Source organism: Bubalus bubalis, chromosome 18, assembly GCF_019923935.1.
Source record: "Bubalus bubalis isolate 160015118507 breed Murrah chromosome 18, NDDB_SH_1, whole genome shotgun sequence".
Classification (NCBI taxonomy): Eukaryota; Metazoa; Chordata; class Mammalia; order Artiodactyla; family Bovidae; genus Bubalus; species Bubalus bubalis.
The window spans coordinates 47,316,342-47,340,715 of record NC_059174.1 but is presented as its reverse complement, the minus strand read 5'-3'; the positions used below and the strand labels follow the sequence as shown (position 1 = coordinate 47,340,715).

The 24,374-nt window shown below is 37.7% G+C and overlaps 1 protein-coding gene across 1 annotated transcript; it reads right to left on the bottom strand.

Moving 5' to 3' along the window:
• Positions 1 to 2,144: 2,144 nt before the first annotated feature.
• On the bottom strand, positions 2,145 to 24,374 carry LOC102393117 (zinc finger protein 607). Its single transcript, XM_006068737.3, has 5 exons — positions 23,678 to 24,374; positions 18,189 to 18,271; positions 14,441 to 14,567; positions 13,272 to 13,367; positions 2,145 to 4,198 (listed from the first exon to the last, which is right to left on the bottom strand). The coding sequence occupies exons 2-5, from the start codon at positions 18,195 to 18,197 to the stop codon at positions 3,153 to 3,155; spliced, it is 1,278 nt and encodes a 425-aa protein (XP_006068799.3). The 5' UTR covers positions 18,198 to 18,271; positions 23,678 to 24,374; the 3' UTR covers positions 2,145 to 3,152.

The window sequence follows — 24,374 nt, the reverse complement described above, 5'->3', positions numbered from 1 at the left end:
AAAGAGACACGTGTACCCCAATGTTCATCGCAGCACTGTTTATAATAGCCAGGACATGGAAGCAACCTAGATGTCCATCAGCAGATGAATGGATAAGAAAGCTATGGTACATATACACAATGGAGTATTACTCAGCCATTAAAAAGAATACTTTTGAATCAGTTCTAATGAGGTGGATGAAACTGGAGCCTATTATACAGAGTGAAGTAAGCCAGAAAGAAAAACACCAATACAGTATACTAACGCATATATACGGAATTTAGAAAGATGGTAACAATAACCCTGTGTACGAGACAGCAAAAGAGACTCTGATGTATAGAACAGATCATTGGGATTTTGATTGGGATTGCTTTGAATCTATAGATTGCTTTGAATCTGTAGATTGCTTTGGGTAGCACTGGCATTTTAATAACATTGTCTTCTAATCTATGAACATGGGATGTTTCTCCATTTATTTATGTCTTCTATAATTTCTAATTTTGTAGCTTTCATTGTACTTTTACTTCCTTGGTTAATTTCACTATTTCATCCTTTTTGATGCTATCATAAATGGACATGTTTTTGAAATGTCCTTTTGTTTTTTGTTAATGTACAGAAATGCAACTGATTTTTACATGTTGACTTTGCATCCTGAAAATTTGCTGAGTTCATTTACCAAATCTAACAGATTTCTTTTGTAGTCTTAAGGGTTTTCTACATATAACATCATGTCACCTATTAACAGAGATCGTTTTACTTTTTCCTCTCCAATTTGGATGCCTTTGTTTTTCTTGCATAATGATCTGCTGAGACCTTTCAGTGCTGTGTTGAGTAGAAGTGGTATAGTTGAATAGAAGACATGCTTGTCTTGTTTCTTGATGTTAGATAAAAATATTTTCTTTTATCAAGTATTATGCTCAAAATTCTCCAAGCCAGGCTTCAGCAATACATGAAGCATGAACTTCCAGAAGTTCAAGCTGGTTTTAGAAAAGACAGAGGAACCAGAGATCAAATTGCCAACATCCGCTGGATCATCGACAAAGCAAGAGAGTTCCAGAAAAACATCTATTTCTGCTTGATTGACTATGCCAAAGCCTTTGACTGTGTGAATCACAATAAACTGTGGAAAATTCTGAAAGAAATGGGAATACCAGACCACCTGACCTGCCTCTTGAGAAATTTGTATGCAGGTCAGGAAGCAACAGTTAGAACTGGACATGGAACAACAGGCTGGTTCCAAACAGGAAAAGGAGTACGTCAAGGCTGTATATTGTCACCCTGCTTATTTAACTTACATGCAGAGTGCATCATGAGAAACGCTGGGCTGGAAGAAGCACAAGCTGGAATCAAGATTGCTGGCAGAAATATCAATAACCTCAGATATGCAGATGATACCACCCTTATGGCAGAAAGTGAAGAGGAACTAAAAAGCCTCTTGATGAAAGTGAAAGAGGAGAGTGAAAAAGTTGGCCTAAAGCTCAACATTCAGAAAACTAAGATCATGGCATCTGGCCTTATCACTTCATGGGAAATAGATGGGGAAACAGTGGAAACAGTGTCAGACTTTATTTTTGGGGGCTCCAAAATCACTGTAGATGGTGATTGCAGCCATGAAATTAAAAGACGCTTACTCCTTGGAAGGAAAGTTATGACCAACCTATATAGCATATTGAAAAGCAGAGACATTACTTTGCCAACAAAGGTCCATCTAGTCAAGGCTATGGTTTTTCCAGTGGTCATGTATGGATGTGAGAGTTGGACTGTGAAGAAAGCTGAGCGCCGAAGAATTGATGCTTTTGAACTGTGGTGCTGGAGAAGACTCTTGAGAGTCCCTTGGACTGCAAGGAGATCCAACCAGTCCATTCTAAAGGAGATCGGTCCTGGGTGTTCTTTGGAAGGACTGCTGCTAAAGCTGAAACTCCAATACTTTGGCTACCTCATGTGAAGAACTGATTCACTGGAAAAGACTCTGATGCTGGGAGGGATTGGGGGCAGGAAGAGAAGGGGATGACAGAGGATGAGATGGCTGGATGGCATCACCGAGTCGATGGGCATGAATTTGAGTGAACTCTGGGAGTTGGTGATGGACAGGGAGCCCAGCGTGCTGTGATTCATGGGGTCGCAAAGAGTTGGACTGAGCAACTGAACTGAACTGATGCTTACTATTGGTCTTTCATATGGCTTTTATTATGTGGAGATAATTTCATATATACCTTTTGTTACAATGCAGATGATTTCCTTCTATTCCTATTTTGTTGAGTGTTTTTATTACAAAGGGGTGTTGAATTTTGTCAAATGCTTTTTCTGTATGAGTTGACATGATCGTGTTTTTTTCCTTCATTTTGCTGATGTGCCATATTACATTGGTGAACTTTCATATGATGAACCATGCTTGCATTCTAGGAATAAATCCATTTGGTGATTGTGTATAATCCTTTTAATATGCTGCAGAATTCTGTTTGCTAGTACTTTGTTGAGGATTTTTGGATAAATGATCATAAGAGACATTGTTCTGTAATTTTCTTTACTGTAGTGGTTTTTTAATAGTTTTTTTAACAGGGTTGTGCTGGTCTCACAGAATCAGTTAGGAAGTATTCCCTCCTCTTCAACTTTTTTGAAAAGTTTGAGAAAGACTGGTATTAGTTCTTGTTTAAATTCATCAGTGAAGCCACCAGGCCCAGGACTTTTCTTTGTTGGGAGGTTTTCATTTTTCTTTTTTCCTTTTTTGGCTATGCTGTATGGCTTGCTGGATCTTAATTCCCCAACCAGGGAACTGGAGGCACTTATGGATGGCATCACTGACTCGATGGACGTGAGTCTCAGTGAACTCCGGGAGTTGGTGATGGACAGGGAGACCTGGCGTGCTGCGATTCATGGGGTCACAAAGAGTCGGACACGACTGAGCGACTGATCTGATCTGCTTTGCAACCTTGGCCAAAGAGCTTGGTCACTCAGTGAATAGTAACAAAAGGGGAATGCCATAAAAGATTTGTTAACATAAAGTACAATATAAATTCTCTGGAGGTGAACAGTATTTGGGTCATAACTGAAAAACTTCAAACATTGCTTGAATTCCAAGGAGTTCCTAAATTATTTGATGTCTTATAAGAACTGAACCATATAAAATCCTTCTCACATTCTCTTCATTACAAGTTGTATAATTCCACTGTCTACTATACATATATCCCACAAAGTCTCTCTCCAGTGTGAATTCTGTGATGTACCTTAAGCATTGAACTAAGCCTAAAGGACTTCCCACATCTGTGGCATTCAAAGGGTTTCTCACCAGTATGAATACTCTGGTGTACTTTAAGGCTTGAACTGAGCCTAAAGCACTTCCCACATTTCTTACATTCAAAAGGTCTCTCACCACTGTGAATACTCTGATGTCGAGTAAGTCGTCCATACACACTAAAGGCCTTCCCACATGCCTCACATTCATACGGTTTCTCACCAGTATGAAATCTATGGTGTATAGTAAGTTGATGGCTACTCCTAAAAGCCTTCCCACACTCCTTACATTCATAGGGTTTCTTACCAGTATGAATTCTCTCATGTCTAACAAGATGTGAAGCATGACTAAAGGCCTTCCCGCAGTCTTTACATTCATAGGGTTTTTCACCAGTATGAATCCTGTCATGTTGTATGAGGTTTGAGGCTTGACTAAAGGCCTTCCCACATTCCTTACATTCATACGGTTTCTCACCAGTATGAATTCTCTGATGTATTTTAAGTGTTCCAACATCACTAAAGGCCTTCCCACATTCCTTACATTCATAGGATTTCTCACCAGTGTGAACTCTGGCATGTTGAGCAAGGTTGGAGGCACGACTAAAAGCCTTCCCACACTGTTCACATTCATAGGGTTTCTCACCAGTATGAATTCTCTTATGTACTTTAAAGTCTGTAAGACGACTAAAAGCCTTCCCACATTCCTCACATTCATAGGGTTTCTCACCAGTATGAATTACTTGATGTACTTTTAAGTCTGTAGGACGACTAAAGGCCTTCCCGCATTCCTTACATTCATACGGTTTCTCACCAGTATGAATTACTTGATGTACTTTTAGGTCTGTATGACGACTAAAGGCCTTCCCACATTCCTTACATTCATATGGTTTCTCTCCATTATCAATTCTGTGAGGTAGAGTAAGAGATGAACGTTTTTTATAAATGTATGCTTTTCCATTGCTGGTTATTTCATATCTTGAGTCCAAATCTAAAACAAATAAGAAAAAAGTTCCTTTGACCACAAAACAAAACATTTTATAGAATTAAGAGAAAAACGGAATATTTCACCCAGTAAAGATGGTTTAGGAACTCTAAAATACAGTTTTAAAACTTGAAAATTTAAAAGGAGGGCTCAGAAAAAGTAAGTTTATGCAGTCCAGTGCTGGTAAATGTTTAACAGCCAGCTCTACAAAGACACACACCTAACACATCCAGCCCTGATTTACAGTATTTGCCAATGTCTATGGTGTAAACAGTCCCACCACAGGCAATTTCAAGCTATCAGTGTAATGTAACTGAAACTAGACTTATGATGATATGCAAAATCTTGTCCCTAGACAGCCAGTATCAGCCATCTCTAAATACTATTTCTATCTAAAATATAAACATGTACATATATAAAACTTCAAAAAGCAAATTATTTATACCTGATCAGTCTTCAATTACAATTCCCCTAAAAATATGCATTTCCACCACTGTGACACTTTCCCTCTGTGCAGAGCCACATGTGCTTTTATTTATTCTTCATAATAAATTAAGATACTGAGGGTCTTTGCTTAGTTACTCCTCCCCTGACACTTTATTATTTATCATCCTTATAGATGTTCAATCTCATTCATTCCTTCATAGCTTTTCTCAGGTCCTCTCTAGCTTTCCTTTTTAACCAAGGCCAACCATTCTGGTCAAGGCTTTACCCTGATGGTAAAGTATCTGCCTACCAATGCAGGAGACATGGATTCGATCCCTCATTTAGGAAGATCTTCTGAAGATGGAAATAGCTAACCATTCCAGTATTATTGCCTGGGAAATCCCAGGGACAGAAGAGCCTGGCAGTCTACTGTCCATGGGGGTAACAAGAGTTGGATACAACTTAGTGACTAAACATCACATCATCATCATCAACCATTCTGGTCATCCCAAGAAAAGTTTGTCAATCAGTTCTCTGATATATACCAGGTATACGTACAAGTCATGTAGTATTTGAACATTTAGGGACTTTGGGCAAAAGAGGGAACTTGAATTATACAAAAGAGTCTAGAAGAGCACCAAGAATTATATGAAAAATAATTAGCAGTTGGGGGCTCAATGATAAAAGTCTCTGTGAAGTATCCTGATCAAAATACAAAGTGTTTAATGAGGAGGCTATGAGTTGAGGGCAAAAAATATTTTCTTTTAACTAGCGTATAGTGTGGTATGTGTATAAAAAATTGAAAGAATATTAACAACATGCTTAAAAATTGATAACAATGGAAATTAATAAATACTAGCAACCAAAAGCACTTTCATGTGGAAATGAAAATGCCTTCTTGAAAAATGCTAGATCACTATGGGAAGAAAAAACTAAAATAAAAGAATTCTAATAAGTGGACCACACAGAAAACAAACCCATATCTGAATCTTGGGCATTGTTTCACCAGGCAGAGAAATGAAAACCTAAAATAATTATTTCTACAAAAAAGTGATTTGAAACTCAAAGCCTAATATGTGAAAAATAAACAACAAACAACAAAGTAGAGGGAGGAAGTAAAATAAAGATAAAAGTAGAACATAATGAGTTAGAAAACAATAGCATTAACAAATAAAGAGCTGGTGCTTAAAAAAAAATCATTATATGAAGTGTTACATAAATCAATTAAAAAAGACAATTAAAAACAAATGATAATATGAGGAAAACAAGAATCATCAGAGGAATTAAAAGAAACAGGAATTTATTTAAACTGTAAGGTATAATTTGTATGAATTATACTACATGACTACTTTTGAAAGTATGGATTACTTTCTAGGAAAATTTATCAAAACTGACCACAGAAGAGAAAGCCTAAACCAATCAGATGCTACAGAAGAAACAGAAAAAAGCTGCCAGGAAAAAAAAAGTAATAAACATATTTTAACACCTGTATTGTAATTTCTCAATATCTAGATCTAAAAAAATGGATACAGCATAGCTGGACAAAGGGAAAATTTAGGCTCTTATGCCAAAAAGAGAGGAAGAATTCAAAGGCTTAGAAAGTTTAACCTGGCCAAAAAATTTAAAAAATAGTGGCATAAAAATGATTGTGACAGGTAAAAACCATGCAATAAAAAGCAATGAATCAGCAGTGATACAAGAGAAAAAAATTGTTTCTCATCATTAAATAACTCTAATTGAAGAAGTTCTAGTACCAGTATGGCAGCATGAAGTTCCTATGGCCTGCCCCCTTTCTGACTGATTTCAACAATTAACACTTGACAAAACACAAAAACTAACTACATTAAGGGTGTAAATAAATCAGGAGGGCTTTGGAACGGAGTCAGACTTTACAAAGCAGCCGAGACTGAGCTGAGTTTCTTGCTTAACTCACTCTCATGTCCGTGTTTCAAGGGCAGGTCCCAGTTATTGTGGGGTAAGCATGGGCTACAAAACTTCCAAAAGAAACTCCACAATATTTCTGGCTATAAGAACAATAAGAGGGAGCACTGCCAAAGAGGGAGCACTGCCTAACTAGAAAGCAAGGGGGGAATGCTGGGACAAAAATAGCCAGAAAAGATTTCTTAATTTGGTATTTGGGTATGTGAAAGTGAAAGGCACTCAGTTGTGTCTGACTCATTGCAACCCCATGGACTATATACAGTCCATGGAATTCTCCAGGCCTGAATACTGGAGTGGGCAGCCTTTCCCTTCTCCAGGAGATCTTTCCAACCCAGGGATCAAACCCGGATCTCCTACATTGCAAGCAGATTCTTTACCAATTGAGCTATCAGGGAAGCCCATCTGGGTATGGATCAGTACAACATTCACCTTTACCAACAATGACATGTGCATGAGGATATAAATCAGTGTGGCAACACTATACCTACAAACAATTTGAAAACCTCTCCCCGAAGAAAATTACAAGCACAAGTGATTTCACTGGTGAACTGTTTCAAATACTTAGTGAAGAGGTACTACCGATTCTAAACAAACTCTTTCAGAAAATTGAGGAGTGAATCACTCTATGTAGCTAGTTACTGTGATACTAAACAGGAGAAAAACATTGTAAGAAGTGAAAATTACACAGTATAAAATCTTGTAAACATATTTGTGTACATGCTTAGTCGATCAGTCATGTCCAGCTCTGTGACCCTATGGACTGTAGCCTGCCAGGCTCCTCTGTCCATGGAATTACCCAGCAAGAATAAAGGAGTGGGTTGCCATTTCCTTCCCCAGGGAATCTTCTTGACTAAGGGATAGAACCTGCTTGGCAGGTCCTGCTTGGCAGGTGGATTATCACTGAGCCATCTGGGAAGTCTTTGTAAACATATATGCAAAATACTAAACACTATCTTAACAGAACTGATCAACATATAAAAAGGATAATACATTATGCCTGTCTTAGTCCATTTGGGCTACTGTAACAAAAAATACCCTGGATAGCTCATAAATACAGAAATTTATTTCTCTCAGTTCCAAAGGCTGAGAAGTCCAAGATCAAGGGACCAGTATGATCATATTCTGGGAAAAGCCTTCTTCCTAGTTCATATCCAGTACCCTCTCAATGCATTCTCATACAGTGTAAGGGATAAGGAATCTTTGTGGGAACTCTTAATAAGAACACTAATTCTACTTATAAGAGCTCTACCTTCATGCCCTAATCAAATCCCAAGGGCTTTTCCTCCAAAGGCCATTATCTTTGGGAGTTAGGATTTCAATATGTGCATACTGGGGTATAGAAACATTCAGACCGTATCAATGATCAATCTCAGGAATACAAGACTGGTTTAATATTTGAAAATTCCATCAATATAATTAACTATAAAACCCATATGGATCATGTCTTAAAAAAAATTTTTTTTAAGCATTTAATAAAAGTCATATCTGTCCCTCATAAAAACTCACAACAGGGACTTTCTTGGTGATCCAATGGTTAAGAATTTGCCTTCCAGTGCAGGGGGTGTGGGTTCAACTCCTGGTCGAGAAGCTAAGATCCCGCATGTTTTGCAGCCAAAAAACCGTAACATAAATAACAGAAACAATATTGTAACAAACTCAATAAAGACTTTAAAAAATAGTTCATATTAAAGGAAATCTAAAAAAAAAAATTACAGCAAACTAGAAAAAAAGAACTTATCCTAATAAAGATCACCTGCCAAAAAACCCACAGCTAACATCATATCCAATGGTGAGAGAATTATGCCTACCACATATGATCAGGAACAATAAAAAGTTATGCCCTCAGCACTTCTATTCAACACTGGACTAGAAGTTCCAGGCAGTGCAATAAGTCAAGAAAATAAATAAAGGCATGCAGGAGAAAAGCTAAGAAACAAACATGTCATTAATCAAGATTACTTAATCATACATGTAGAAAGTCAAATGTAATCTACAAAACAGCTACTAGAAGATAATAACTGAGTTTAGCAAGCCTGAAGCATATACAACCAATATATACAATAAATATGAGAGAACACTCAGGAATTCAAATTTTAAAAACTTTAAAGTAGTATCAAAAATAGGATATCATGAGGGATATATCTCCAAAAAGATGTGTAAGACGCTTACTCCTTGGAAGGAAAGTTATGACCAACCTAGATAGCATATTAAAAAGCAGAGACATTACTTTGCCAACAAAGGTTCGTCTAGTCAAGGCTATGGTTTTTCCAGTGGTCATGTATGGATGTGAGAGTTGGACTGTGAAGAAAGCTGAGCGCCAAAGAATTGATGCTTTTGAACTGTGGTGTTGGAGAAGGCTCTTGAGAGTCCCTTGGACTGCAAGGAGATCAACCAGTCCATTCTAAAGGAGATCGGTCCTGGGTGTTCTTTGGAAGGACTGATGCTAAAGCTGAAACTCCAGTACTTTGGCCACCTCATGCAAAGAGTTGACTCATTGGAAAAGACTCTGATGCTGGGAGGGATTGAGGGCAGGAGGTGAAGGGGACGACAGAGGATGAGATGGCTGGATGGCATCACCGACTCGATGGATGTGAATCTGAGTGAACTCCGGGAGTTGGTGATGGACAGGGAGGCCCGGTGTGCTGCAATTCATGGGGTTGCAAAGACTCGGACACAACTGAGTGACTGAACTGAACTAGAGACCTGTACACTATAAACTACAAAACACAGCTGAGAAATATAAATAAATAAATAAATAAATGGAGAGATATATCATGTTCATGGGATGTAAAACTTGGTATTATTAAGATGTCAATAATTATTGCTGAATTGATTTATAGATTTAATGTAATTTCATTAAAAAGTCCTAGCAGACATTTTTGTTGTCTATGATGAAACTGGCAAGCTGATCCTAAAATTTATAAGGAAATTCAAAGGATCTAGAATAGTTAAACTTTGAAAAGACTGTAATACAAGGACTAAATAACACTACTTAATTATAAGACTTATGAAGATACAGTAATCAGCAAGACACATCAAATTGACATATAACCAATGGAACAGATTATCAGAAATAGATCCAAACATATGTGAAAATTTTACTTTCATCATTTCAAAGACAATAGTGAAGAAAGAAATAATGCAGGAACAATTGGGATAGCCATATGCCAAAAAAGAAAAAAAGAATCCAGACTTTTATAAATAAAAATGAAATAAAAAACGGATCACAGACCTGAATGTTAAACATAAAACTGTGCAACTTCTAGAAGAAAACAGGGAAAAAATGTGTGATCTTGGGCTAAGCAAAGAATTCTTCAGTTAAGTTCAGTCGCTCAGTCATATCTGACTCTTTGTGATCCCATGGACTGCAGCATGCCAAGCCTCCCCGTCCATCACCAACTCCCGGAGTTTACTCAAACTCATGTCCATCATGTCAGCAATGCCATCCAACCATCTCATCCTGTCGTCCCCTTCTCCTCCCGCCTTCAATCTTTCCCAGCTTCAGGGTCTTTTCAAATGAGTCAGTTCTTTGCATCAGGTGGCCAAAGTATTGGAGTTTTAGCTTCAGCATCAGTCCTTCCAATGAATATTCAGGACCGATTTCCTTTAGGATGGACTGGTTGGAATACCAGACCACCTGACCTGCCTCCTGAGAGATCTGTATGCAGGTCTAGAAGCAACAGTTAGAACTGGACATGAAACAACAGACTGGTTCCAAATCAGGAAAGGAGTACATCAAGGCTGTATATTGTCACCCTGCTTATTTAACTTATATGTAGAGTACATCATGAGAAATGCTGGACTGGATGAAGCACAAGCTGGAATCAAGACTGCCGGGAGAAATAACAATAACCTCAGATATGCAGATGACACCACCCTTATGGCAGAAAGTGAAGAAGAACTAAAGAACCTCTTGATGAAAGTGAAAGAGGAGAGTGAAAAAGTTGGCTTAAAACTCAACATTCACAAAACTAAGATCATGGCATCTGGTCCCATCACTTCATGGCAAATAGATGCGGAAACAGTGCAAACACTGAGAGACTTTCTTTTCCTGGGCTCCAAAATCACTGCAGATAGTGACTGCAGCCATGAAATTAAAAGACGCTTGCTCCTTGGAAGAAAAGTTATGGCCAACCTAGACAGTATATTAAAGAGACATTACTTTGCCAACAAAGGTCAGTCTAGTCAAAGCTATGGTTTTTCCACTAGTCATGTATGGATGTGAGAGCTGGACTATAAAGAAAGCTTGAGTGCCGAAGAATTGATACTTTTGAACTGTGGTGTTGATGAAGACTCTCAAGAGTCCCTTGGACAGCAAAGAGAATTCTTAGATACACCAAAAGTCATGATTCATAAAGAATAAACAGGTAAACTCAATTTTGTGAAAGTTAAAAACTTCTGTTCTCTAAAACATACTGCTACAAGAATGAAAGGAAAAACCACAATAAAAAAGAGAATACTAAAAAAGACTATATTTTAATGTAGAATATGAAAAGTAACTTACAAATTCAACAAGAAAACAGAGAAAAGATTTTAAAAGATACTGCACCAAAGAAACAGTAAAGAAGATAATCAATATCATTAGCCATTACAGAGAATCAGATTTAAGCCACAACAAAATGCCACTATATACTTATTTGAAAGGCCAAAATTAAAAAGACTGATCATACCAATTGTTCATAAGATATGGAGGATCCACCCTTCTCTTAGAGCTGGTGGAGATGTGAAATGGTATAAAAACTCTATAAAAGTTTCTTACAAATTTAAATTTATAATCTTATTTATCTAAATTTAAAATCTTGGACTTCCTTGGTGATCCAGTGGTTAAGAATCCACCTGCCAATGCAGGGGACGCAGGTACGATCCCTGATCCAGGAAGATTCCACATGCCACCAGGCAACTAAGCCTGTGAGCCACAGCTACTGAAACCCACACCCTAGAGCCCATGCTCTGCGACAAGAGAAGCCGCTACAATGAGAAGCCACGCACTGCAACCAGAGAGTAGCCCCCACTTGCTGCAACTAGAGAAAGCCCTTGAGCCTCAACGAGGAACCAGCATGGCCAAAAATAAATGAATTTTAAGTCTTACACATTTAATCATACATGTCCCATATAATCTAGGCATTCAACTGATCAGTATTTAGCCTAAAGAAATGAAAGCATATGTCCATTCAAAAACTTGTAAACAAATATCTACAGCATCTTAATTTGTCATTGCTAAAACCCAAAAATGTCCATCAACAAATAATGAAGAAACAAACTGTGGTATAATCAAATACTGGTATAGTACTGAGCAATAAACAGTAAAATACAAATAACAACATGATGAACTTCAACGTAATTACGCTAACTAAAGGAAGATGAAAAACTTCACACTATCATGTTTATATAAAACTACAGAAAACGGAATCAACTCAATTGTGATCGAAAGTAGAAAGTAGATCAGTGCTTACCTAGGGAAGTTGGAAGGAGACAGAGGAGGAAGGATTACGAGGGGACACAAGAAATGTCAAGTTTTGAAAAAAAATTTTAATAGATAAAGCATTTGACAAAATTGAACACCCATTCATAGCAAAAACAAACAACAACAAAAAAGAAAGCAGCAAACTAGGAACAAAAGAAAACTACCTCAATTCAACAAAGGTCACAAATGAACAAATCTACCTCAAGATTCTCACTTTCTATGCCAACATGAAGAACACAATAGAGACCAGAAATAGACACACATACATATAACCCAATGGGGTGCCAAAGCAATCCAAAGGGTAAAGGAAATTCCTTTTTTAAAAAATGGTGCTAGAATAACTATCCATAGGAAAACCATTAGTCCTGAACCCTACTCACACTGTAATACAAAATTAACTCAAAATGAATACAGAACTAAATGTAAAAGCAAAACTTAAAAAAGGTCAAGAAAAAATAGGGACAAAACTTTGCCACCTTTGGGCAGACAAAGATTTCTTTTATAGTATACCCAAAAAAAAATTATAAAGGAGGAATTTGATAAATAGGAATATATAAAAATTTTAAAACTCCTTCTAAGATATTAATAAAATAGGTAAGACAAATTGTGGGGAAAATGTTTTTAATGTTCCAAAACAACTTCCTTCTGTTGCAAAATAAAGAACAGTTACCCCTCAAGTGTAAGAAAATAATGATTTCAAATGGGTAAAGATTTGAACAAATATTCCTAAAAATATGAATGATCAGTAAATGAAAGAAACTCAAGATGATTAGTCATTATGGAAATGTAAATTAAAACCACTAAGATACTACTACATACCAACTATAGTATCTAGAATTTAAGGGACTGACAAGATCAAGTGTTGAAAAGGATATGGAGTAAGTGGAATGGAGCAATGTAAACTTTCTAAGATTGTTAAACATGTAGTTACTGGGCTTCCCTGGTGGCTCAGTTGGTAAAGAATCCACCTGCAATGCAGGAGACTCAGGTTTGATTCCTGGGTCAGGAAGATCCCCTGGAGAAGGATATGGTAACCCACTCCAGTAATCTTGGCTCGGAAATGCCATGGACAGAGGATTCTGGTGAGCTACAGTTCACAGGGTCGCTAAGAGTTGGACATGACTGAAGCAACTTAGCACACATCACTGAGAAGGGAGCTTTCAACTAATGTTTCAGGGATATGTTTACCAAGTACATACCGCCTGGGCTACCACTTACACAAATGACTTCTGCCCGACTGGCTCTTACCTGTACACCAACTTCTTGTTTCTTCTCTCACAACTAGCCAGGGCTCTTTTCCTTGTTCCAGTAAGGTAATTACATTTGGCTTAGAAATGGAATGGCCTGTTTTAAAGAAAAAAGAATGCCACAGGATGGAGAAATAAATTGCGACTAGTCAAGATTAAAATTATAATTACGATTATAAAAGATCATAATGATATTGACTATTTTAGAGAAGAATGAGAGAATTAAAGAACAAGAGATCAGTTGGTAAGGTAAAGTTTTTGTTTTGCTGTGTTTAAAATTCAAACTCATATGTCTTCTAACTCTAGAGATCAAGCATAATGTGGTTAAAAAGATACTCTGAAGCCTGGAATCAATTCCTGCCTTTGGTATAACCTTGAACAAATCATTTAAACCCACTGCACCTCAGTATTTTCCTTTATAAAATGGGGATAATAGTACTGTTGGGGGAATTAAATCAGTTAATACTCAAGTTATTTTAATAAGTTAAATCACATAAGGTACCTAGAATAATGATTACTGCACAGTAATCAAAATGTTAACTATTAACTTTATTCTTATGCTCTAGTATCACTAGAGGACACAAGAAAAGACAGCTATAAGATATTCATTCCATTCTGAATGTAGTTTTCACCAATCACAACTTTCAACAACAAATCAGATGAAGACTTTTGTTTTAGGAAATGAACTGCATTTGGTACAATTTTAAATAAATTCCAATTATCCAACCCATTATCATACAAACTGTGGAGGCTCTGAGAGCAATTCAGGGCCCTGTGATAAGCTAATATCCCTAAAACTGTTTCAAATCATAAAATGAAGTATTAGAGCAATTTGGAACACAAATAAACAAAAAAACTTCAATCCTTTGACCATATTGTACAATATATGCCACAAATTTCTAATTTAGCTGCTTGGTCATTATGGAAGAGATGCAAATACAAAAACAGAACACATGGAGATATAAGTATGACTGAAGGATAGAGAAGATTAAGGTATTTAATGGTGCTGCCATTTCTAACCTGACAAAGCTCAGCCACTTTTTGGGGAAGAGGAAAAACAAATTTAGTTAGTTTCTTGAATGGCAGCCCTGCAAATCACGGTGGAAAAAATACATAGCCTATACAGCAGATTCTAAATTAACCTAAATTATTTGAGGCTGATGAACGTACCCAATGAGACCAAGTTACCATAGTTCTCCATCATCACATCCCGGTACAAAGTCTTCTGAACAGGGTCCAGGCATTCCCACTCCTGCTGAGAGAATCCTATGGCCACATCACTGAATGTCAATGATCCCTGAAACCATAAATACATGTGTCACTGAAGAAATTAAAGAAAATACATTGAAAGTAGAAGCAGAGGAATTGATGGACTTCTCTGCAAGAAAAGAGAAAATGAAAGCACATAGACTGGCAATCTAGAATGTGGAAGGAGACTGAAGCACAATGTATATGTATTTTTTAAGAAGCCTGCTGACACAGGTTGAATGTCTTCCATTCTCTGGATACTTCTAAATATCTGAACCATTTGGAAATGGACAAAATAAAAATGTTTCCCTCCTAAATTAAAAAACCTACACAAGAATAATGTTCAAATAGTATCTGCCTCAAAAATTCTCAATAAATATTTCAAATTTTTTGAAAACTGGGTAAAATTAAAGATTTCTTTCAAGCATTGTTGTTCAGTCACCCAGTCATGTCCAACTCTTTGTGATCCCAGGGACTGCAGCATGCCAGGCTTCTCTGTCCTTCACCATCTCCCAGAGTTTGCTCAAACTCCTGTCCATTGAGTCAGTGATGCCATCCAACCATCTCATCCTCTGTCACCCCCTTCTCCTTCTGCCTTCAGTCTTTCCCAGCATCAGGGTCTTTTCCAATGAGTCAGCTCTTCGCATCAGGTGGCCAAAGGATTGGAGCTTCAGCTTCAGCATCAGTCCTTTCAATGAATATTCAGGGTTGATTTCCTTTAGGATTGACTGGTTTGATCTCCTTGCAGTCCAAGGGACTCTCAAGAGTCTTCACCAGCACCACAGTTTGAAGGCTATCAATTCTTTGTCACTCAGCCTTTTTTATTGTCCAGCTCTCACATCCACACATGACTACCGGAAAAACCATAGCTTTGATTAGATGGATATTTGTCAGCAAAGTAATGTCCCTGCTTTTTAATATGCTGTGTAGGTTTGTCATTGCTTTTCTTCCAAAGAGCAAGTATCTTTTAATTTCATGACTGTTGTCACCGTCTACAGTGATTTTGCAGCCCACGAAAATAAACTCTGTCACTGCTTCCATTGTTCCTCCATCTATTTGCCATGAAGTGATGGCACTGGATGCCAAAATCTTTTTTTTTTTAATGCTGAGTTTTAAGCCAGCTTTTTCACTCTCCTCTTTCCCCTTCATCAAGAGGCTCTTTATTTCTTCTTCACTTTCTGGCATAAGGGTGGTGTCATCTGCATATCTGAAGTTACTGGTATTTCTCCTGGCAATCTTGATTCCCTCTTGTGCTTCACCTAGCCTGGCATTTCGCATGATGTACTCTGCATATAAGTTAAGTAAGCAGGGTGACAATATACAGTCTTGTCATACTCGTTTCCCAATTTTGAAGCAGTCCATTGTTCCATGTCTGGTTCTAACTGTTGTTGCTTCTTGACCTGCAAACAGGTTTTGCAGGAGGCAGGTAAGGTGGTCTGGTATTTCCATCTCTTTAAGAATTTTGCAGTTTATTGTGATTTATACAAAACCTTTAGTGTAGTCAATGAAGAAGACGTAGATGTTTTTCTAGATTCTCTAGCTTTTGCTATGATCCAATGGATGGCAATTTGATCTTTGGTTCCTCTGCATTTTCTAAATCCAGCCTGTATATCTGGAAGTTCTCAGTTCACTTATCATTGATGCCTAGCTTGGAGGATTTTGAGCATTACTTTGCTAGCATGTGAAACGAGTGCAATTTTGTGGTATTTTGAACATTCTTTGGCATTGCCCTTCTTTGGGATTGGAATGAAAACTGACCTTTTCCAGTCCTATGGCCACTGCTGAGTTTTCCAGATTTGCTGGCATATGGACTGCAGCTTTTTAACAGCATCATCTTTCAGTTGAAATAGCATTAAATACTTCATTATGTCAGATATTGCCATAAGCATTTTTGCTTTGTTCAATAAATCCATGTATTATTTTGGTATACGACATTGTATTTTATAAGTAAATCATATTTAATCATTTACACAATTAGATACACAAATTTGGAAAGTTTTCCACAATTCTAAGGTCCTGTTTTCACCAACTACATATAATGATATGCATTGTTGCTGTTATCTACCATTTCTCACTAAATGTTTTCCTTATTCTGAGTGTAGCAGGTAACTTTATTGATTACCAATAATATCCATTTCCTGGAATTTATGTCCTCATGTAATCCTCTCCCTTTGAATTGTGGGCTGAACCCAGTGAGAGAATTATTTCTGATAGAATAGAATAGAGAAAAGTGATGGAATGTCATGTTCAATGTTAGCTTATAAAAAACCATGATTTCCACACTGCTTATTCTCTCTTGCAGTCTCACTTGCTCACTCTGTGGAAGCCAGCTAAGCTGGCTTAGCTGGTTGTGAGCTACTCTAAGGAGAGGCCCACATAACAATAAACCAAGAACAGCTGCCAGTCAACAGCTACTGTGGAAGTGAGGCCCTCAATCCAACAGCCATGAGAACTGCATCAAGTCAACAACCACATCAGTGAGCCTGGATGCAGATCCACTCAAAAGTTGGGCTTTAAAATGACTGCAAACCTGACCAACACATTGATAACCCTATAAGAGACCCAGAGCAGAAGAGTCAAGCTAAGCCACATCCAAATATTTGACTGACTGAAACTGAGAGATAAATGTTTGCTGCTTTAAGATACAGAGTAATTAATTAAATTAATTAATTTCAGAGTAATTAATTATGCAGTAAAAGATAACTCATTTGACTTAAATGATACTGAAGAAGGCTGGTCAATTATACAGATATGACACAAACATAGCATGTCTCATTCAACAACAAAATAGCCTTAGTATTTACGTCTCATGGCTTTCCTAGCAAATCCATGACTGCCATCTTAAAAGCCCCAATCATAACCTAATCCACAGAAAGCAAGAATTTCATACCACATTAAGATTCAGGTCATTCAATGATAAATTCCACTGCATCTACCTGGAAATCTCACATCTGTGGAAAACATCAAAGTCTTACCATGGATAGTTAAATAGAACCACTATCTCTATCTCCTAAAGGAAATCAGTCCTGAATATTCATTGGAAGGAGTGATGCTGAAGCTGAAAGTCCAATACTTTGGCCACCTGATGTGAAGAACTGACTCATTTGAAAAGACCCTGAAGCTGGGAAAGATTGAAGGTAGGAGGAGAAGGGGCAACAGAGGATGAGATGGTTGGATGGCATCACTGACTCGATGGACATGAGTTTGAGCAGGATCCAGGAGTTGGTGATGATGATGGACAGGGAGGCCTGGTGTGCTGCAGTCCATGGAGTCGCAAAGAGTCGGACACGAGTGAGTGACTGAACTGAACTGTCTCTATCTTCAAACTACAAATCTGACCTGCACAGCATAAATCTTTACTTCAAAGAACTTTAAGCCCCATTATTCCATCACTGCCCTTAATTGAAAAATGAAAAATTAAAATATACTGAATAATCTGGGAAATAATTATATGAATGCTAGTTTCAAATGGGCCAAACAGAGACAGTGCTAAATAATCTGACCTCATATTTCTCTGGAACAATAGTTAGGAAACAGGTTATTTATTTATTTATTAGGAAACAGGTTATTTGAGCAAACTTTCTCTTAGGAAACTTCAGGAAAATTAATTAAAATGCTTACATGACCTAAAAAACGCACATATTTCAACAGAAGAGACATATTAACTTACATGGGCCATGGTTTTAGACCTGTAAGAGCTGATCAGTCCTCTGGGCTTCTCTATCAGAAAAGCCGAGTCCAGAAAACCCAGACCTGGGAGAAGAGAAAGACTTTCAGATGTGCTTTAGAGTTTCCACACTGGGCATCAGTTAATATCACCATTTATGCTCTTCTATTCCAGATTCCTAATCACTTCCCATTACACACAACTTGGGTAAGTTAGGATTCTGGACAAATGCACTCCTCACTCATTTCCCAGAGCCCTCAGCTGCAGAGTCATTTCTGCATTGAAATGCAGACCCAGATACTTCAGTAGAAAATTTTCTGACCAATGTACCATTGTGATCAGATTGATATGAACCTGAGATTGGGCAGCTGTGTCCTGCTCTAAACAGATCTTCCTCTTTCCATTGCGAACTTCAAGACAGAAAAGAGGCTATGTAATCCAAATTAAAACCTCTTTTTGTGGCCTTGAAAGTGGTTGCAGTTGATCAAAATATTAGAGATGGACAAGAAATGTTCAGCATTCTAAGTCCAGCAAAGCTTATTAGTTAAATATATGACAGACCAACAATATATTAGAATACAAAGTAGTCATTAAATGTTAAATTGGGAAGAATATTTAATGAAGTGGAAAGTGTTTCATTTACATCAATAGAAAAGTCAAGTTAACTAATATATTTCTATTTATAAAATATAGCAGCATATTAATCAATACAGAGAAAAGAATGACAGATAATCATAAAACAGAAGATAGAAATGTCTAGAAATTTGTATGTCTACATACTAAGAGCTCTTGTATTTTTGGTTGTTTTGCATTGTTTGTTTTTGTGGGGATGTCTTTAGAAATGAATCACTGTGTATTCAATTGTTTTTAGTCCATACATGAAACAATCAAATAAGACTACTGAAGACATAAAATATACCTTTGCCATGATCAGAATTTGACATGAGCAATCCCTATCTTTTTGCTTAGACCTTGTTTTTTTTAAAAGGTTACTTCATAATCATTGTAATAACTGACATAGGAATTTGAAAGATTTTTTTAACTTAAGGTGAAGACTTCCCAAAAGTTCTTTGTTCTTTAAATTCACATTATTTTACTAAATGGCTTTTGTTTCCTTTGGATCCTAGTATCTCATTTCATACTTTTTTCTCAGTTATGTTGGAATTTTGGCTACAAAAAACTTGGGAACAGTGCCTGAGTGATCTCTTTTGTAAACTGATGACAGTCTCAATGCATCTTTATTTCAGATCTTTTTGACAGAAGAATTTTTGTTTCTGAACTAGTCAGTTTTGTCATGATACCCTCCAGGAAGCTGCTGAATTATTTTACCTATAATTTTGCTATACGTCTCATACTAGAATGAAGTCTACAAGATATAAAGGTCATAGTACAAATATGCACTTGTATTGCCGTACAGATCCCATGCGCTCGGTATCACTTGTTTATATTCTTACTGCCACTACAGCCACCCAGATGTCTCCTTTAGGCAGCTCACTTAACTCTCACCAGTGGCCTTCATCACATACCACCTTATAATTATCCCTATTCAGATTTATTCAGATTGTTTTCTAATTTTTTAAAATTAATTTATTTATTTGTTTTTGGCGGTGCTGAGTCTTCGCTGTGGCACTGGCTTTTCTCTAGTTGCAGCAAGCAGGGGCTACTCTCTAGTTGCGGTGTGTGGGCTTCCATTGCAATGGCTTCTCCTGTTGTGGAGCATGGGCTCTAGGGTGCATGGACTTCAGTAGCTGTGGCTTGTGAAGCCCTAGAGCACAGGCTCAGCAGCTGTGGCACACGGGCTTAGTTGCTCCGAGGCATGTGGGAATCTTCCTGCACCAGGGATTGAACCCATGTCTCCTGCACTGCCAGGTGGATTCTTAACCACTGAATCACCAGGGAAGCCGTATTCCTATACAGATTTTAAATTCCTTCACAAATTATAAGTACTCTGAAGGAAGTAATTATGTCTTTTTAGTAACTGCATTACCTCAATTATTATACTTTCCAGGTCTGTCATATTTAAAACAATTAAAAGAAGTATGATTTTTTTTTACTACAAAATACCACTTTTCAAAAAATTTTAAAGGAAATAACTATATAAATTTACAAAGTATATACACAAGGATGTTCATCAGAGAATAATTTTTGATGGTCCAGAATTAAAAACATGAAAATCTCACTGCAAGCAAATACGTTAAATATATTATAGTCTGCTATATTGTGACATTTATGCCATGCTATTCTTAATAAGGATGATATTAAACCACATAACTGATGGAAAACAATATTAAAAGAATTGCTCAGTGAAGAAAGCATGCATAATTTAGGAGGTGGCATCCCACTGAAATTAAGAAAAACATTTCAATGCCGATTTTCTCATCAGCAAAGTAAGGATAAAAAAATCACATAAAACTATTTTGAAGACTAGGCAAAATAATCCATATACACACTAAACTGTACATCATGATGACTAATGTAAAATTTCTATCATTACTGAAGAAGAAAATCATTCCATATTCCTTAATCTTTCATTATAAAAAGTTAATTCTGATGCTTCCTGGTTTTATTAAAACTTGTGCTTCTTGAGTTTCCTCTTTCTTATAATTCTAATATTTAATAAAATTTTAGGAGTTACATATGAGAATATAGATTTCTGCTTTATAAAATCATTATTTTAAAAAAGAGAGATTATTAGACAAGAGAATAGATTTCTGCTTTATAAAATCATTATTTTAAAAAAGAGAGATTATTAGACAAGAAAAGAGAAACTATGCCCTTCCTCAGTCCCCAGCAGCTATAGAGAGTAAGAAAAACTTTTCAGAATCATAAACCAGTTCAAAGAATAGTATGATAAAATTGAGAATACAACTGGAGAATCAATTTTATTCTTCACATATTTACATAAATATTTATAAATATTATCTTTATTTTCTAGCATAACAACCATGTTTGTAAAAATTGCTTGTACTTGCAAGACACTTGGAAATTAGAGATTAGTGTTATTTTTTCAGAAAGTAAGCTCAAACTTCTAAGTTATTAACTCTGAAAAGATGTCTCCCTTAGTAATACAGTGCTCTGGTAATTGTTCCAAATAACATTTGTAATAAATAAAAGGCATAACTGTTTGTAATGCTTTTCACACAAGATTCTCTGCCCTTCCCTCTTCTCTTTACATATACAGGGTATAATGTTCATTATTGGATTAGATTAGATTTTTTTGAACTATGAGTTGGACTCTTTTGTCTCCTTTACTTGATCAATTTTATTCTGCCAAAACAAAGCCACACAAAAATGGAATTAAAAAAAATATATATATATACATCAAAATGTTAAAATGATTATCTCTAGGGAGATTATGGGTTATCCTTGCTTTCTTCTCAATAAATTCCTTAAGGAAATGAACACAGGCTTATTTTTTGGCAGTAAACCTGTATTAATTCCATTATCATAAATAAAATATAAAGATATTTCAAAGTATTAAAATATTTATAGACATGACTTTGGAAAGAGGCTATATTTTCCTTATTAAAAAGATTTGTTAATATCAGACCTACGATGAAAACCTCAACATGATTAAAATACCACTTAAGTATATTCACTTCCTGAATATCCTTTAGCTGTATTGCACTGATGATAATTAGAGACATTTCACCATAAACACTTTAACATCAACAGAAAGGGAAACTGCCTTCACAAATTAATGTGAACATGTATACCAAGTAGATAGAAAAGTTGGTACACAGAAAATGCTCAGTAAATATAGCTGAACACTTTCATTCTTCTCTGAAAAACCAATTAAACTATCATTTTGTCTACAATCCTTGCAAGTTTTTACAAAATTCTCTTTTTAAAATGAGCTGAGGCTTTCAAATTTTCTTGACTACTGTTTTATAACTACAGTATTTAAGATTGCTCAACATTAGATAATAGCCTTTTTTTTTCTTGTAATGACTAATTCTTATGAACAGGAATTTTATTATCTATATAATATTTTAACTCATGGATGTCCTGTGATTTTCTTAACCATTCCATTTGTATAATCATTAATTTTGTGAAAAATCATCTAAAAGTATAAAAATCTTTCATTGCAGATGAGTTACCCATGTCTAATCTTTTAAGGTTATGCACACCTTTGAAAAATGCATTTTTACAAATATATGCAGTAATTCTAGACAATTACAAAGACTCTGTGGTCCCTTGTAAGCCCCCAAACACAAAGGACCCCTGGATCAGAACACTCTGGAAAATTAGCTCCATCTAGCCCTTTGATCGGAGAAGGCAATGGCATCCCACTCCAGTACTCTTGCCTGTAAAATCCCATGGATGGAGGAGCCTGGTAGGCTGCAGTCCATGGGGTCGCGAAGAGTCGGACATGACTGAGCGACTTCACTTTCACTTTTCACTTTCATGCATTGGAGAAGGAAATGGCAACCCACTCCAGTGTTCTTGCCTGGAGAATCCCAGGGACGGGGGAGCCTGGTGGGCTGCCGTCTATGGGGTCGCACAGAGTCGGACACAACTGAAGCGACTTAGCAGCAGCAGCCCTTTTATATAGAAGCGCTCATCACATTAACTTCATATTTTTGTCATTGATTTATAGAAATCTGAAGGGTGAATGACACTACAATAAAGACAATGTTGAGTATTTATTGTGTTCCATCCTTCAAAGCTACTAAATTCGCCGTGATCTCATACATAAAACCAGAATTAAGTAGGACTGTGGAATCCGTATCAAAGCTCACAGCAGGTTTCTGCCATCGGAGCTCAAGAAATGCTTTCATACTCAAATGTATAAATGAGCCCCAGAGAACTTCCAGGAAGGGTAATCCGAGGAAGGATCGGGGTAGGAACCTGTCTCAGGAGTAATTCTCCCCCCCCCCCCCCCCCCACAATAACATCCTTTTGACAGCTGGACATTATTTAATTATTAATACAACTTTTGGCAGCCACATAGTGTGCTGGAGGCTATTTAAAGTTCTGGACGGCAGGAGGAGAAATGGAGGGATTTATAATTTAGGGTGGGCAGCGACCAGGACCGACTCTCAGGCCCCTTGCTACAAAGTGGCCTCTCTCAGAACCCTGGCCTCAGGGACAATTCTTGATTTTAAAATTCCGATCTCAGCAGCCGGTAGGTACTTTCTTGCTGGAAGGTGTCTTGCAGGACTCAAAAACAGATTTCCCAACAGCGTTCATATTCTTTGGGAGACATACATGTTTGAGAGAAGCCTGGAAGCAGCGGCGGGGACAAAGAGCTCTGGGTAATCCACGTTCACAGAAGGGACACTCACTCGGTGTCTCCGTCACACAAAACGAACGCACACCTCTCTCAGTCTCACAATCGCACTCACCCTAAAAGAGAGAGAAAACCAGCGCCCCGCAACCCCGCTGCTCAAGCGTCCACAGCCCCGAGGGGACGCGCGGACTCGCCCGGCGGCGTTCGGGCGGTCCACGCTTTCAGCGCCTCTCGCAACCCCACTCCCACCGCCACTCACCGTCCCTCGCGAGCTCTGGCTAAGTCTGCATAGTCGTCTCCGCGGCGACCCACGCTGGATTCCTCCTCAGACAGTGCCACTCACGCGCAGTTTGCAGCAAGAGATACGGAAAAAGAACCAGAGGCCAAAGCCACCGGGTCGTCTGTGGGAAGAGAGGCTCCACGTCTTAAAACTCCTAAAGCAAAGTAGCCGCTGGGTGGGGCCGGGAGGCTTCTGGGAGTGACCGCCGGACTGCGCCTGCGCAGCGCATACTTCTCAAAGACGAGGCGGGACGTGAGGTAGGGGGCGTGTCCAGCGGGTCCCTGGGGCGGGAGGAGGCGTATCCGAATGGGACCTGATCAGAGAACTGGGAGGAGTGGACTGAGGGATTCTTCTTTTCCCAGGCTTCAGGCCTGCTTGTGAGAGGTCTGCACAATTAAATCAGTAATATGACCCTGAGGGCCATGAGTGGAAGATCTGGAAGGTGGGTTCATAATCCAAACAAACTCTCCCTTCCCTACAAGGCTCATTCCACTCAAAATACCACAGATTCCTGTGATTTTTACAGCTGAAGCCTCTGAGGTTACAAAAGGTGTATAACATTATATTGCTGATTAGCAAAGCCGTGTTTCCAGGTGAGAAAAGCTGGATAAAGTGCGTGTGTGTGTGTTTGCTCAGTTGACTGACTCTTTGTGACTCCATGGACTTGTAGCCTGCC

Bases quoted from the DNA above. Each gene is read 5' to 3' on its own strand.
- LOC102393117 (XM_006068737.3), bottom strand. The intron at 13,368-14,440 runs GTACGTTCATCA...TCTTTAAAACAG, and splicing joins TGGTAACTTGGTCTCATTGG to GCCATTCCATTTCTAAGCCA. The intron at 4,199-13,271 runs GTAAGAGCCAGT...TATTTGTTTTAG, and splicing joins AACAAGAAGTTGGTGTACAG to ATTTGGACTCAAGATATGAA.